General features: G+C 50.0%; 6 protein-coding genes across 6 annotated transcripts; 3 read left to right on the top strand and 3 right to left on the bottom strand.

The window, feature by feature from the left end:
- Window positions 1-659: 659 nt before the first annotated feature.
- Window positions 660-1,426, top strand: M430DRAFT_17075 (hypothetical protein; the record flags this gene model as incomplete). The annotated part of the gene is made up of 5 exons (XM_024863600.1): window positions 660-731; window positions 803-889; window positions 947-1,020; window positions 1,152-1,322; window positions 1,375-1,426. The coding sequence occupies 5 exons, from the start codon at window positions 660-662 to the stop codon at window positions 1,424-1,426; spliced, it is 456 nt and encodes a 151-aa protein (XP_024723197.1).
- A 56-nt stretch (window positions 1,427-1,482) lies between these two features.
- On the bottom strand, window positions 1,483-2,788 carry M430DRAFT_17076 (hypothetical protein; the record flags this gene model as incomplete). The annotated part of the gene is made up of 5 exons (XM_024863601.1): window positions 1,483-1,556; window positions 1,605-1,995; window positions 2,047-2,582; window positions 2,644-2,685; window positions 2,734-2,788. 5 exons carry the CDS (start codon window positions 2,786-2,788, stop codon window positions 1,483-1,485), a joined length of 1,098 nt encoding a protein of 365 aa, XP_024723198.1.
- Window positions 2,789-3,189: 401 nt separating this feature from the next.
- Window positions 3,190-5,624, top strand: M430DRAFT_33722 (hypothetical protein). The gene has a single exon (XM_024866422.1). The coding sequence runs from the start codon at window positions 3,367-3,369 to the stop codon at window positions 5,593-5,595; it is 2,229 nt and encodes a 742-aa protein (XP_024723199.1). The 5' UTR covers window positions 3,190-3,366; the 3' UTR covers window positions 5,596-5,624.
- A 180-nt stretch (window positions 5,625-5,804) lies between these two features.
- On the bottom strand, window positions 5,805-7,609 carry M430DRAFT_117046 (hypothetical protein). Its single transcript, XM_024861658.1, has 3 exons — window positions 7,050-7,609; window positions 6,249-6,983; window positions 5,805-6,195 (listed from the first exon to the last, which is right to left on the bottom strand). Exons 1-3 carry the CDS (start codon window positions 7,541-7,543, stop codon window positions 5,811-5,813), a joined length of 1,614 nt encoding a protein of 537 aa, XP_024723200.1. The 5' UTR covers window positions 7,544-7,609; the 3' UTR covers window positions 5,805-5,810.
- Window positions 7,610-8,007: 398 nt separating this feature from the next.
- M430DRAFT_64814 (hypothetical protein) lies at window positions 8,008-9,005 on the top strand (the record flags this gene model as incomplete). The annotated part of the gene is made up of 2 exons (XM_024869132.1): window positions 8,008-8,181; window positions 8,235-9,005. 2 exons carry the CDS (start codon window positions 8,008-8,010, stop codon window positions 9,003-9,005), a joined length of 945 nt encoding a protein of 314 aa, XP_024723201.1.
- Window positions 9,006-9,409: 404 nt separating this feature from the next.
- On the bottom strand, window positions 9,410-12,478 carry M430DRAFT_97025 (hypothetical protein; the record flags this gene model as incomplete). Its single annotated transcript, XM_024870004.1, has 3 exons — window positions 9,410-11,076; window positions 11,151-11,982; window positions 12,056-12,478. The coding sequence occupies 3 exons, from the start codon at window positions 12,476-12,478 to the stop codon at window positions 9,410-9,412; spliced, it is 2,922 nt and encodes a 973-aa protein (XP_024723202.1).
- Between the last annotated feature and the right edge of the window lie 438 nt (window positions 12,479-12,916).

The raw sequence follows: 12,916 nt of genomic DNA on the forward strand, positions 1-12,916 counted from the left end.
GACGGCCATGGAACTTTCTGGGATTCGGAGGGGCGAGAGGGGCATGTTCTGCCGTGTATCCAGCGCAGTATTTGCGGATATTTGCCTGATAAGGGAATATTACCTGGTTTAATCCCGAGCTAAGCCGATCTGAGGTACTGTATATTTTGAAGACCTGCAAATTACCGTAAATCTAGTAAAAGGGCGTAGGCCCGCTTGTCTTACGTAAGGCGCGGCTCCTTTCGGACATCGGACATGGGTAGGGCTCTGCGCACAGAGAGATGGCGAGTTCTGTCCGATGGGCGATGAGAAACAACTACATCTTGTATACAGGATCTACTATCTAGGTAAGGCAATATAACTCGCTACAGTATCCATGTAGAGCTGCATCTTGTCTCACCGCCCTCTTCTATTTCCACTTGTCTGCCCTGGTTTTACGGAGTGGTCTCATTTAACGTAGTCATTCATTCTTATCAAGTTATCAACCCTTTCAAGAGTGGAGCGATAGCGATAGTGGTGGTGATGGTGGGTCGAAGTCTCTTCCTCCTAGGTACCTAAGGTACATAAGGTATTAGTTTGCTCTGTTGCTCTGTTGCTGCAGAAGTATCTTTATATACAATATCGACTTCACCTCTTCCATTTCCTCCCAGGTCCGACTCCCGAATATCCAACAGTACACAATGAACGACCAGGAGGCCTTCGCGATCGCCGTCGAGGAAGCAAAGATTAGTTACAAAGAAGGCGGGGTTCCTGTGAGCATATTCCCCCACACGCCGGCCTCAGAAGTCCGGCGCGGAGAGGAAGTAGCTCAGACATGCAATAGATAGGTGCCGCCTTGGTCTCTAGAGATGGCAAGCTACTTGGACGCGGTCACAATATGCGGGTCCAGAAAGGCTCTGCCATTCACCACGTGCGCAAGCTCAGCTACCCACCCATCGTATAGGAATCCAGGCTGAGTTCGAGACAGGGTGAGACCGCAGCATTAGAGAACTCAGGACGTCTCCCTGCTTCGGCATACCGGGGCGCGACCATGTACACGACGTATGAGAACCCCCCGCTCAAGACTTGGTAGCTTTGATTTGCTGAAGCAGTACAGACTTTCTCCTTGTGATATGTGGTAACTAGAAGACGATCTATGGCTCTTGTATGCGCCTAATGCTCACAACATACAGTACTGGTGCCTGTATTCTTTACGGCGTTTCTCGTGTTGTAATTGGGGAGAACAACACTTTCCTAGGCGGAGAGGCATACTTAAAACAGAGAGGTATCGAGGTCGTGAACATGCAAAGCAAGGAGTGTCAGGATCTGATGGAACAATTCATTAAAGAGAAGCCAGAGGTCTGGTAAGTGGACGCTTCTTAATATACCTGGAGGGTTGATACTGAGTTTACCTAGGAACGAGGATATTGGTGAAGAGGAGAGAGTCCACTCCAAAGAGAAGAAGTGAGCACACGTGACAATGAGTGGGTAAGGGGGCATCACGGGAACTTGTTATTATTGAGACTAGCTACCGGCCAATCGATGGATCTCCTGGAAGTAGAATCTCAAGTCCTCGGGGTCAACGAATGGTGTGATTCCTGGAAGACATTAGTGAAAGGTTCTGCCAAAATCCGAGAACAGCCTACCATGGCCAAGATTAGCAATCCAGCCTTGCTTTCCTCCGCCAAATCCCTTCACCATCTCCTCTACAGCGGCAGTTATTGCTTCTCTTGATCCATATAACACGCCCGGGTCTGCATTCCCTTGGAACACCACAGGCCTATTTCCCCTAATCTTAACAGCCTCTGCTGGATCTTGCAGCCAGTCGAGTCCAACGACCTGATATCCCAGATCGCAAAGGGAATCCAATGCATACCATGCGCCTTTTGCGAAGACGACCATCGGGACTGGATCAAGTTTCAACTCCTTTAATCGTGCCGGCAAATGTTTGGAGATATATGCAAGGTATGGCTGAGAGAACTCCTTGAAGGACGCGGGTGACAATTCAGCAGCCCACGAATCAAACACTTGCACCAGCTGTATGATTTTAGTAAATCTCTCTCCAAACCATCACCGCCAAGTACGCACCTGTGCACCTGCCTGGACCTGCAGCGCCAGATATTCCACACAGACTTCAGCAATCTTCTGCAGGAGATCTTTGCTAGCCTGCGGATATTTGTATATCCACGTCTTCGTTTGGATGAAAAGTTTGCTACCGCCGCCCTCCACCATGTAACAGAGTAGAGTCCATGGAGCTCCGCAGAAGCCAAACAATGGAACTCTCCCCTTCAGCTTATGTCTCGTCATAGTAATGGCCTTGTATACGTAATCCAGCTCAGCAGCGACATCAACTTTCTTTTTGAGAATTTCCTCGTATTGACCGTCGCTGGGCGATTTCAGAGGATTCGGAAAATGCGGACCTTTCTTGTCCACCATCTCAACAGTCATCCCAAGAGCCTGGGGGATCACTAAGATGTCGGAGAAAATGATGGCTGCGTCGATTAAACCCGCGAATCGATCAATGGGCTGGAGAGTTAGGGTCGAAGCAATTTCCGGCGAGCGGCAGCATTCGAAGAAGTCATGATTGCCTTTGGCTTCATGATATTCGGGGAGATACCGTCCAGCTATAGCAATTGTCAGAAGGAAGATCTTGAGCAGAGAGGGGGCAGAATGGATGTGATGTACCCTGACGCATAACCCACACCGGGGGTCTCTCGACTTTCTGGCCTGGGACGTATCAGTAAGTTGCATTGATCAGTAGCTGGAGAACTGTACCCCATGCGGCTCTGAGGATCAGATCATTCTGCAGCGGTTCGAAATTATGGCCCATGATGGTCTTCAGAATAACGAGGATGGTGATGGCACACCCCCACTTGAAAGTTCCTGTGAGATCACATGTGGAAGTGCGGCTATCTTCTGCTATAAAACCCGACGACAAAGTGGGGTAAAATCTCAGGGGAACGGGCTCCGTAAACCGTAAATACGGAGGTATAATTCTTATAATCACCCCACCGACTCCCTGCAAGAATGACCCTAATAATTACTCCGTAAGGCAATAATGTAGTAATTGCTCCTGACCCCGCTGAGTGCCGGACCGTGTTAAAGACGACCGGGAAGCACAGGCGAGTTTGGTTTCATGCCTCAGGTATTACTGTACTTCCACCTTACTTTCGAGGCACCAATACAAACTCCGCGAGCCCGTCGAACCTCAAGCATCTTCCATCCGTTCGACACTGTTCGCTCGAGCGCTCTCTACGCGTCTTGATAATGATGAACCACGGGGTTCAATTGATATTTTAAGAGTTCATCAAGGAGCATCATTGCTCCATCTGCATTATTACATCCCGAACCACTTTGGAATACGACTTTTCTGCGGCTTCCCCAGATGCTTCAACTTGATCAAGCTCCATGCCCCCTCGCCCTCCTGCCTGCTGTCGATTGGCACAGCGTCCGCTAGCCACGCCTGTCGATTCAATATGGGTTTCTGACGAGATTCTGTGCACTGTGTTTCGGCAGTTTTGTGCCCTGTCAAGGACCGCGAGACGCTATGGAAGCTCCGTCCCTGGTCCAATGGAGAGTAGGAGAAGATTGGGGAAGAGACGCATGACGCATCTTTCAGAAGCAATTCCCACGTCTGCTCCGAACCCAGTGCACATATGGGGCTTGTTTGGAAACGCTGGCAGAACCCAATGGCGGTGGGAAGCCCCCACGCCGCGCCTCTCGAAGAACGATGATACGGCCGCATTGCCAGCTTGGTTGTCAGAATGGGATACTACGCCCCAAGAAGATTCCAATGAAATCCTATGGCCTGAGATGACGGAAGAGAGAACCTTGGTTGAGGGTATACCAACTGTGGAAGAGGATGTATGCCGCTTTCGAGAAACACTCAGAAGCAAATCGGATCTCGACAGTCACATCGCCGACTTTAATCAAAGTCTCAAGCAAAGCCTTACTCTTGGTTTGGTCTCTAGCGAACTTCTCGAACATATAATCCAACAGGTTACCGAGGATCTACAAGAGGTATCTAAAAATCATAAAGTTGCTCGAGCTCGATGCCTCGCGTTCTACAATGCCATCTGGGATGGAATCACGGCCTCGCGAGTTCTTCGGCCTATCGATTTCGATGGGAAAGTCATCAATGAATTCTTGTCTCTCCTTTCGCGTCTGCCTTCTACCCGAGAAGTACAGATCTTGGCTCATAGGATTCTTTGCTCGATGTCTGTTGTCCAGCTTCGATGCCTGGAGCAGGGTATAATTTCGTTAGTGAAATCCTGGCTGCATAGCTGGCTTGAAGTATCACGGATTGGTGATAGCCAACTTGAAATCAGAGCAGCAGAGGAGTATGTTATGGAGACAGGGAGCAAGCTCGGGAATGTCCAACGACTTGTCATGGCTTTAGAGGAAGGGTCAAACGCTATGACAGATATTTCCTTGGTTAGGGAAGCAGTATCTGATGTTCATATGGCTATCTCTCGAGCTCTGGGTGCCATCGCTAAGGCCGATCAATCTATATCGCCATTCAAAGCATCCGCCAAGCTCCTCGCTGATGCTCTTCAGAAGCTACCTTACGATCTGCTTTCAAGCATTGTTCCTTCTTGTTCGGAGCACATTATGATGGCTTGCAAGGGGCGCCGGAAATCTTTTCAAACGGTGCGCTACTACTGGCTCTCCACGATAGCACAGTTATCAAATGTCGACACGGAGCTCTTTCTTCAGAACTGGCGCAAATTAGAGAGTCAGGATACCATACTCGAAAATGATGCTAGCGACCTCATACTTAGCCTATGGATGAGTCAAGGATATGTGAAGAATATAGATGGTGTTAGGAACAGTTTTGAGGCGTCTGCACCACGCCCTGAGAAGAAGGACTTTGCCTCATTACTTTTTGCCCTTGACAAGCACAGGGAGAATTCCTTGACACGAACAAGGGATCTGTTTCTCCTGCTAGAAGAGCTTGGAAGGTATAAGATGGTATATAAGATCCTGTCTCGAATGAACGACCTTGGTCTCAAGGTCCCAGCGACTTGCCTTGCTCGATCTATCGATACGATGAGCAACCATGACGTCCGCCTTGCTCTAAAGATCTTCCATCTTCGCACAGTTATGCTACTTGGCGACAGGCGATTCAGATTGGATTGGATTCCTGATTTCATAATTGCGCTTATCAATGACCGCTCTGTCGAACCAAAACGGATCTGGGAAATTTTGGGGATACCTATATATGAAAACCGTCCACGTTCTCAGCGACATTTTCAGCCCAGGGCTTTGCCTCAGACCATGATAGATCTTTTGCACAGGATGGCTCTGGCGTTTGCGCAATCACCGGCCCGACCTACCCGTGTCGCCGTTCGAAATGTTCTTCAATGTCTGTACCACCTGCGCCTTCATCGTGCGCCAATAAGTCCAGAACTGGCCAGAGCAATGAGCTCTGCAGGAATTACCAGGGAGATTATCGCTGGGCAGTGGATTCGTGAGGATAGATTACATTATACCCTTGTTTTGATTGATGAGTTAGAGGGAAAGGAGGTTGCGGATAAGGTAGATGCAACTGTTCTAAATTGGAGGCAACACTTGTCTGAGAAACAAGCTCGCCGCGCGAGAGAGGGGAATGTACTACGTGTGGGTCCGATAGATTAGGGAAATCCAAATAAATATCAAGTTTCACATATTCTCAGCTTCAGTCAGAGGCGCTGGCCAACGGATAGTCATTACGGGCTCATGATAGCTAACAGGTAGGCAACCGGCGCCGCTCGTTTCCATTGGTTTTTCATACACAGCAAGTTCGCAGACGATGAGTTAAGTCCAATCTCCTCTTTACTTTAAAGGCAGAGTTGAATAATATATTTCCTATTCTACTCAACTTCCTTCGCCTCTCCATCTCTCTTCCTCAAATTCTCAAGGTTATACAACAAATTTGTCAGTCTCCCAGGTTGATTCTCGTTTTCAAGAGCTTCGTCTCCATCCCCCGACTGCAATGTCGAGACTGGAACTAACTCCCTCCCCTGGAATCTATATAAACGCAGAGGATCAACTGGTTCGTCGGTATCAGACCTGCGATCCGTTGTTGAGCCGGGCTTGTGGATGCTATCTATCGATACTACGATGTCATTACTGGGGGTTGAGCTGCTTGTGCTTGAAATGCTGACAACTGCAAGGGCATTGCCGGGTAATCTAATGGTTTGAATGTGGTTGAGATGGCTTTCCGGTGTCAGGAGGAAGACGAAGAGAGCTGGGACACTGTATAGGGGTCAGTAAAATGTGAATACGGACGAAGGGGATGGAAAACTCACCCCTCAGAGATAGCTATGATAATGTCTTCAACTCCATTTTCCCCAGGTAACCTGACGTGTGAAATACCAGACACGGCAACTTTCACGTGATCTGCTGGTCCACTGCTGTGATTTTCCGTCTCTAAATCACGCATCACAACTTCAACAGCGGCTTTAAGATCGACTTTTGATACCAATGTGCCTGATAACCAGTTCCAGACGAACAGATAGTCATCCCCTCCACCGGAGATCAACAAGTTGGATCTTTCGTCTGGAACGCATAACCGGCTGACGAACTCTGTGTGGCCAAGACAAAACCCCTCAATGATATGAGCCTGGGGAATGCCTCGGGAGACGCGAATATGTTCGTCTCTATCTGCAGAGATGATGTAACTTCGTCCTTGAAAAGAAACGCGTACAACATCCGTAAGCATCGAGACATGGCCAAGCAATAGCTTATGCTCAAAGGTGGGCTCTGACTTCTCAGGGGGTTGATTCGTCTGTCTCTTCTGATTCTCAAGGGCTTTGAGATTCCGCTGCGAATGTACAGTGAGGTCGCTGGCTGCTGGTACAAAAGGCTTGGGGGCCGTGGTGCCGCTAGCTTGAGAAGACGGGCTGGAGCCATTGGCTGCTGTCTGATTCTCCGATTCTGAAAACAACAATGGGAGAGAATAGACATCCCCAAATTTGTCCGCGGCGATTATGGTTGCGTCGTCTTCTGTAAGTGCTAGGGCACAGGGGCGTTTTGGCATAATGCTGGCTCAAAATTAGATTCAAATTCCTAGTTCATCATTTTGGGTAATCCCCATCATCCTGACTGACCGCTGACTGAGACTCCGTAGTTGATGTGTCCCATCCTGTTTGAACACATGCTCAAAGACCCGGATACTCTTGTCCTCATTTGTGGCAGCAATCACGTGCCGACCTCCTTTGGTGGCAGCCAAAGCAGTGATGGCGGGAGCATCAAGACCACTGGCCACAGCATCTGACCGGTTGTTCGCCTTTTTCTTTCCCTTTCCCTCATCGCCGGGCTTCTGAGAGCCCTCACTATCGGAGAGCTTTCTTCTCTTCGCTGGCGGGGACGACGCGGCGCCGACAGCAATGTCGACCGAAGACTCTGAATTTTCGGCCGGCAGCTTGTTGGTGGGTTCTTGGCTTGTCCTTCCATTGCTGGGCTCTTGTGCAGGTGGGAATCGCCATGTGGACAACAGTGAGTAGTCCTGGAGACTGAAGGAATCAATGCTTGATCCCCGAGCCGCAACCAGGAGATTTCCAGATCTCTGGAGGCACTGGTACGGCATCCGTAGCTTCGACATGGCTTCTCCCTTCGTTACGCAGAGTATGAAGGAAAGGGTGCGTTCATCCGCGTTCGCGGATCACCTATTGTCAGGCCAGTAGAAAAAGTGAAGATATATTTATTTTATTTATTTTAGGCGTACCATACGCATGGTAAATTTGTAATTTTACCTATAAATTGGCGCAGATTCGTACGATGTTCCTCTTGAATACGAGAAAATACATAAAAATGCCTAAATCATGCGTAAATACCTAATGCCTTAGGGGATGATCCTTGGGTCGTCGTCCAGCCAGCCAATCAGAATCGACGAGGTTTTGCTAGCCTCTCGCTAAGCCCACAAACGACAAAATTCAAGAAATTGTCGTGAACTTCATCTTCGTTTGCCTCGAGACATCAACACTTCCCTCACAACCAACGAGGACAATCCCATTCCAATTCATTAAGACCTGACCCTTAAACATCCTACCTTCATCATAAGAAGATATGGGGGGCAGATCAGACAACAAGGCCGGCTACTTCGACAAGCTCAAGGGCCTCCTCGAAGAGTACAAGTCGATCTTCATCGTCGGTGTTGACAATGTCAGCTCCCAGCAGATGCACGAGATCCGACATGCTCTCCGAGGCCAAGGTGTCGTCCTGATGGGCAAGAACACTATGGTGAGAATCCTCACAATTATTGGCATATGCACAGCTAATTTGTCCCCTCAAAGGTTCGTCGTGCCATCAAGGGCTTCATCGCCGAGTCCCCAGAGTATGAGCGTCTCCTTCCTTTCGTCAAGGGAAATGTCGGTTTCGTTTTCACCAACGGCGACCTTAAAGAAGTCCGTGACAAGATTCTTGCCAACAAGGTCGCTGCGCCCGCTCGTGCTGGTGCCATTGCTCCGGCCGATGTCTACGTCCCCGCTGGTAACACTGGTATGGAACCCGGAAAGACCTCTTTCTTCCAGGCTCTCGGTGTCCCAACCAAGATTGCCCGTGGTACCATTGAAATTACCACCGATCTCAAGCTCGTCGATGCTGGTTCCAAGGTCGGAGCTTCCGAGGCTACCCTGCTCAACATGCTGAACATCTCTCCCTTCACCTACGGTATGGGTATCACCCAGGTGTACGACAATGGCAACACTTTCCACCCTAGCGTCCTTGACATTGAGGAGTCTCAACTTCTCAAGGCTTTCTCGAGCGCTATCTCCACCATTGCTGCCATCTCCTTGGCTGCCAACTTCCCAACCCTTCCTTCAGTCATGCACTCCATCGTCAACAGCTACAAGAAGGTCTTGGCCGTCGCTGTCGAGACTGAGTACAGCTGGCCTGAGATTGAGGAGTTGAAGGACCGCATTGCCAACCCTGACGCATACGCAGGTGCTGCAGTTGCGGCCGTCTCTACCGAGGCTGCCCCCGCCGCTGCCGCTGCCGAGGAGGAGAAGAAGGAGGAAGAAGCTGAGGAGTCCGGAGATGAAGGATTCGGAGGATTGTTCGACTAAGCGGACCATCTTCGGTTTGTGGGCCTTGGGAAGTGCGATGACACGGATCATGAAATCACATAGATCATTTGCAGGTACTCCAATGGAACTCGCAAGACACAAATAGGAACCCCGGGCTCAGCAACAGTGATACGCATGAAATACAATGCAGGCAGAGATGACGACGCACCGGCACCATGGGAAGCAAAAGGTCAGTCCTCCAATTTCTATTTTCATTTGAAATTCCCCCAAAAAAACAATACAAGCATTGTGATGAGCAAATCATAGCTTTTTAACCCTGATTGGTGCTCACAACACCTTGAAGACCAAAAAACAACAACTCTAATTTTTTCCTGAATGCTTCCTTAATATATACATTTATGTCATACAATACATTTAGTGAGGCCTGAAGCTGACTATCTATCTCATTCAGATCCCGCATTGTTCTCCAACACCCTCTTCGCAATAGTAATAGCCCCCTCTGGAAGTCCCGCCAACCTGGCAACTTTCAGAGCGTGACTTTGCCTGTTGACCCCCTCTCTCAATCGATGCACGTATCTGAATCCCTCGCCACCAATGCCCTCCTCAACATCCGTACAGTAGAAGCCCACTCCCTCCATCGCCCCATCTTCCTTGACCATCTCGGCCAAATCATGAAAATGCGTCGCAAATAATGTCCTGCTCTTGTTCACGTGATAGAGGTGATGTAAACATGCAAAAGCCACGGCAACCCCATCCTTTGGAGTCGTACCCCTGCCAATCTCATCCATGATGACAAACGACCTCGACGTCGCATTCCTCAATATCGTGGCCGTCTCCAGCATCTCAACCATGAACGTCGACTGGTCCCGATACAGGCTATCCGCCGAGCCCACGCGACTAAATATCTGATCCACGATGCCCAACTCGGCATATTGAGCGGGGACGTAAGAGCCGACCTGCGCCAGTATCGTAATGAGCGCATTCTGTCTCAAGAACGTACTCTTGCCGGCCATATTCGGCCCCGTGATAACCCAGCTGCGATGCCCATCGCCCACAAAACAATCGTTCGTGACGAAGCTCCGCCCTTGTTCTTCGAGTCCCCCTTCCACCGTCGGATGGCGTCCCGCTATGATTTTGTGGGAGGTTGTCTGGGTCAGGATCGGGCGGGTCCAGTTCTTTTCCGCGGCGAGGGCGGCGAAGGAACAAGCGACGTCGAGCTCGTCGAGGACGGCGGCGTTCCGGCGAAGCTTCACGATACTGGCTATTACTTGCTGGCGCAGATCGTTGAACACGCGTTGTTCTTCGGCGCGGATATGGATTTTACATTGGTCGATGCGTTGGCCGAGATGGGTCCATTCGGGATGGTGGAAGGAGCGGGTGCTTTTGCTGGAGCTGACGCTCTTGATTTCTGATGATAGTAGGTCCTTCTTCATATCTTTCCCCTTGACGTGGCAGATGTGGCCCAGGCCGGGGGTGAAGCGGAGTGTTAGACTGGTGACGCCTAGACGAGCACTTAGATCTTTTGCGAGGAGATCGCGCTCGTCTGATAAGATGGCGAGGTCTCGGTGGAGTGTCTGGAGAGTCTCGCTGGCTGCGGGCTTCATGATCCAGGCTTCGCTGTCGATATAATGTTCTCGGATGCTGGTGGGTTTCTTCTTCCGCGCGCCTCGGGGCAGGATCTTGGAATCTTCTTGGGATCCTTCGGAAGTGACCACTGCTTGTGCTAGGGCTTGGATCTCTTCGACTTCCCGCTCTTCGATCCGATGCTGTTGCACGATCCCTTCCTCGTCTATCGCTTCTTTGATGCGGCTCGCAAGCACACTTGGTCCATCGAGATGGATGCGCGCTACCATGGCTTGGACGCAGTCTTCTGGTCGGCTGTCTTTGACTAATGTAGAGACCAGATCCTGAGTTGCATACACCGTGGTTGCTATTGCTAGCAAGTCATCGGCATCGCCTCTTCCGAAGGCGAATTTTTGCAGCAGGCGATGAGAGTCGTGGCTTCGTCGTAGAAGAATAGTGAGGCGTTCTCGCAGGGTCTCGTCATTCAGAAAGTGCGTCACCAGGTCCAGCCGAGACTTGATCACATCCAGAGAGGTTGATGGGGAAGCTGGCTTTCAGTCAGTACTAGCTTGATTCCGCTATAATCGGGTTGGAGCTCTTCTCTCTCCTGTGTCTACGTACTCAGCCAGCTGTCTAATAATCTGGCCCCGCCTTTCGTGACGGTTCGTCGAACGGTATGTAATAGACTACCAGCGAAGAGGTCGTCTCTTATCGTAGTCTTGATCTCCAAGGCTCTCATAGTGTTTTTGTCGATCCCCATCACGTCCAACTGTCGTGATGGAGGCTGGAGCTTCATAGTCGAACCCTGTAATCGGGTTTCGATATATTGAAGCAAGGCACTACCGGCTGCGATCTCCAGCGGCGTGAATTCATTCGCCATTTGGATTGGCACAGGTGACTCTAGCATAGGCGTCCATTCGGACATGGGTTTGATTTCGGGGGTGCTCATATAGGTAATAAGATAATCGTCCTCCTTGAGGATAGAGAACATGCCACGATCATTAGAGGTCTTGAGATCTTCATCCAGCACTATTTCCCGAGGCCCGATACGAGCCAGGAGAGACGGCAGGGTCGATAATGTGGTGGATTGGGTGAAGAAGTGGCCAGTAGATAAATCCAACCATGCAAGTCCAATCGGCAGGGAAGAGCGCTCGCTGAGATGGCTAGGATGGTCGACTTCATCCCCAGCATCCAGATCTGCAGCAAGACTTTTGCCGTGAGTTTCTGTATGAAGCGCAAGTACATAATTATTGGTGAAAGGATCTACAAAGTTCTCATCGATCAAGGTCCCAGGGGTGACAATCCGTGAAACTTTTCGATCGTGCATCAGCCCACCCGCTCTGACTTTACTAGAAGGGTCATTTGGGAACTCTTCAGCAATCGCAACATAGCGATTGAAGTCCTGGACTAGTACCTTGAGATAGCGATCCAGTTGAAAGAAAGGAAATCCAGCCTATTTATTATCCACGCATCAGCACCTGAGAACGCTTCGACAGCGAGCGGGTACCGAAGGCATATATACATACCATGGAGACAGGCCCTGCGTTCGTTCTTTTCTGAGCCACCTTCAGGTTCAGGAGAGGGCCGAACTCCTCTGCATGCTCGAAATAGAGTTCGTAGAAGCCGCCTACGCGGGTCAGGAGGACGCAATTTTCGAACCGCCGCATATTGTCGCGGGCTTGTAGCACGACGGTGGGGTATGCGGGAGCCTCATCCTCCAGGGGCAGCGGATCTAGAGGAATGAGCCCCTGGGGTAACTCATCGAGGTTGACCGAGACCTTGGTCCTCTTGCCCCTCTTTTGCTGTCTTGAGCAGACTTGACGCCGACTGAAGGCATGTTGAACGAGGGGATGCGGATGCGAAGAAGGAATCTGACAGCAAGAAAGAATTCGACGAGAGACTAGGACTGGGAGGGATGTGCGGTAGAAGGAATGGGTGAGCAAGGGCATTCGTCCATAGCTAGGCATTAAGCATTAAGGGGGAGCCCGCGAAAGAGCAGGGCGAAAGAAACAAAGACCCAAGAACCTGTTAAGGGAGAACGTGACTTGCAAGATTCGATTCGCTGGGAATGTGTAACGTGACTTGAATGTCTGATTGATGTGATTGGATTGGGGGGTAAATGCTTAGTCATAGACACAGCCATGTCGCATGTTATCACGTGATAACGCATAATGCCGAGGCGGTGCTGTTGATGTTGCTGAATAAAAAGGATAAAGAGAACAAAATCAGATGTTAAAGCCAAAAAGCCGGAGCCCGGAAGCGTAGTAAAAGATGATCAATACAGTAATCAGTGTCGGCCTGTCACAGAACTCAATGTTTTAAAGTTTACCCCACACTTTGCTGATACACTAGTACTAGAGGATTTTTAGCTAGCACCGTGCTAAATG

Source organism: Amorphotheca resinae (assembly GCF_003019875.1).
Source record: "Amorphotheca resinae ATCC 22711 unplaced genomic scaffold M430scaffold_3, whole genome shotgun sequence".
NCBI classification, from domain to species: domain Eukaryota; kingdom Fungi; phylum Ascomycota; class Leotiomycetes; order Helotiales; family Amorphothecaceae; genus Amorphotheca; species Amorphotheca resinae.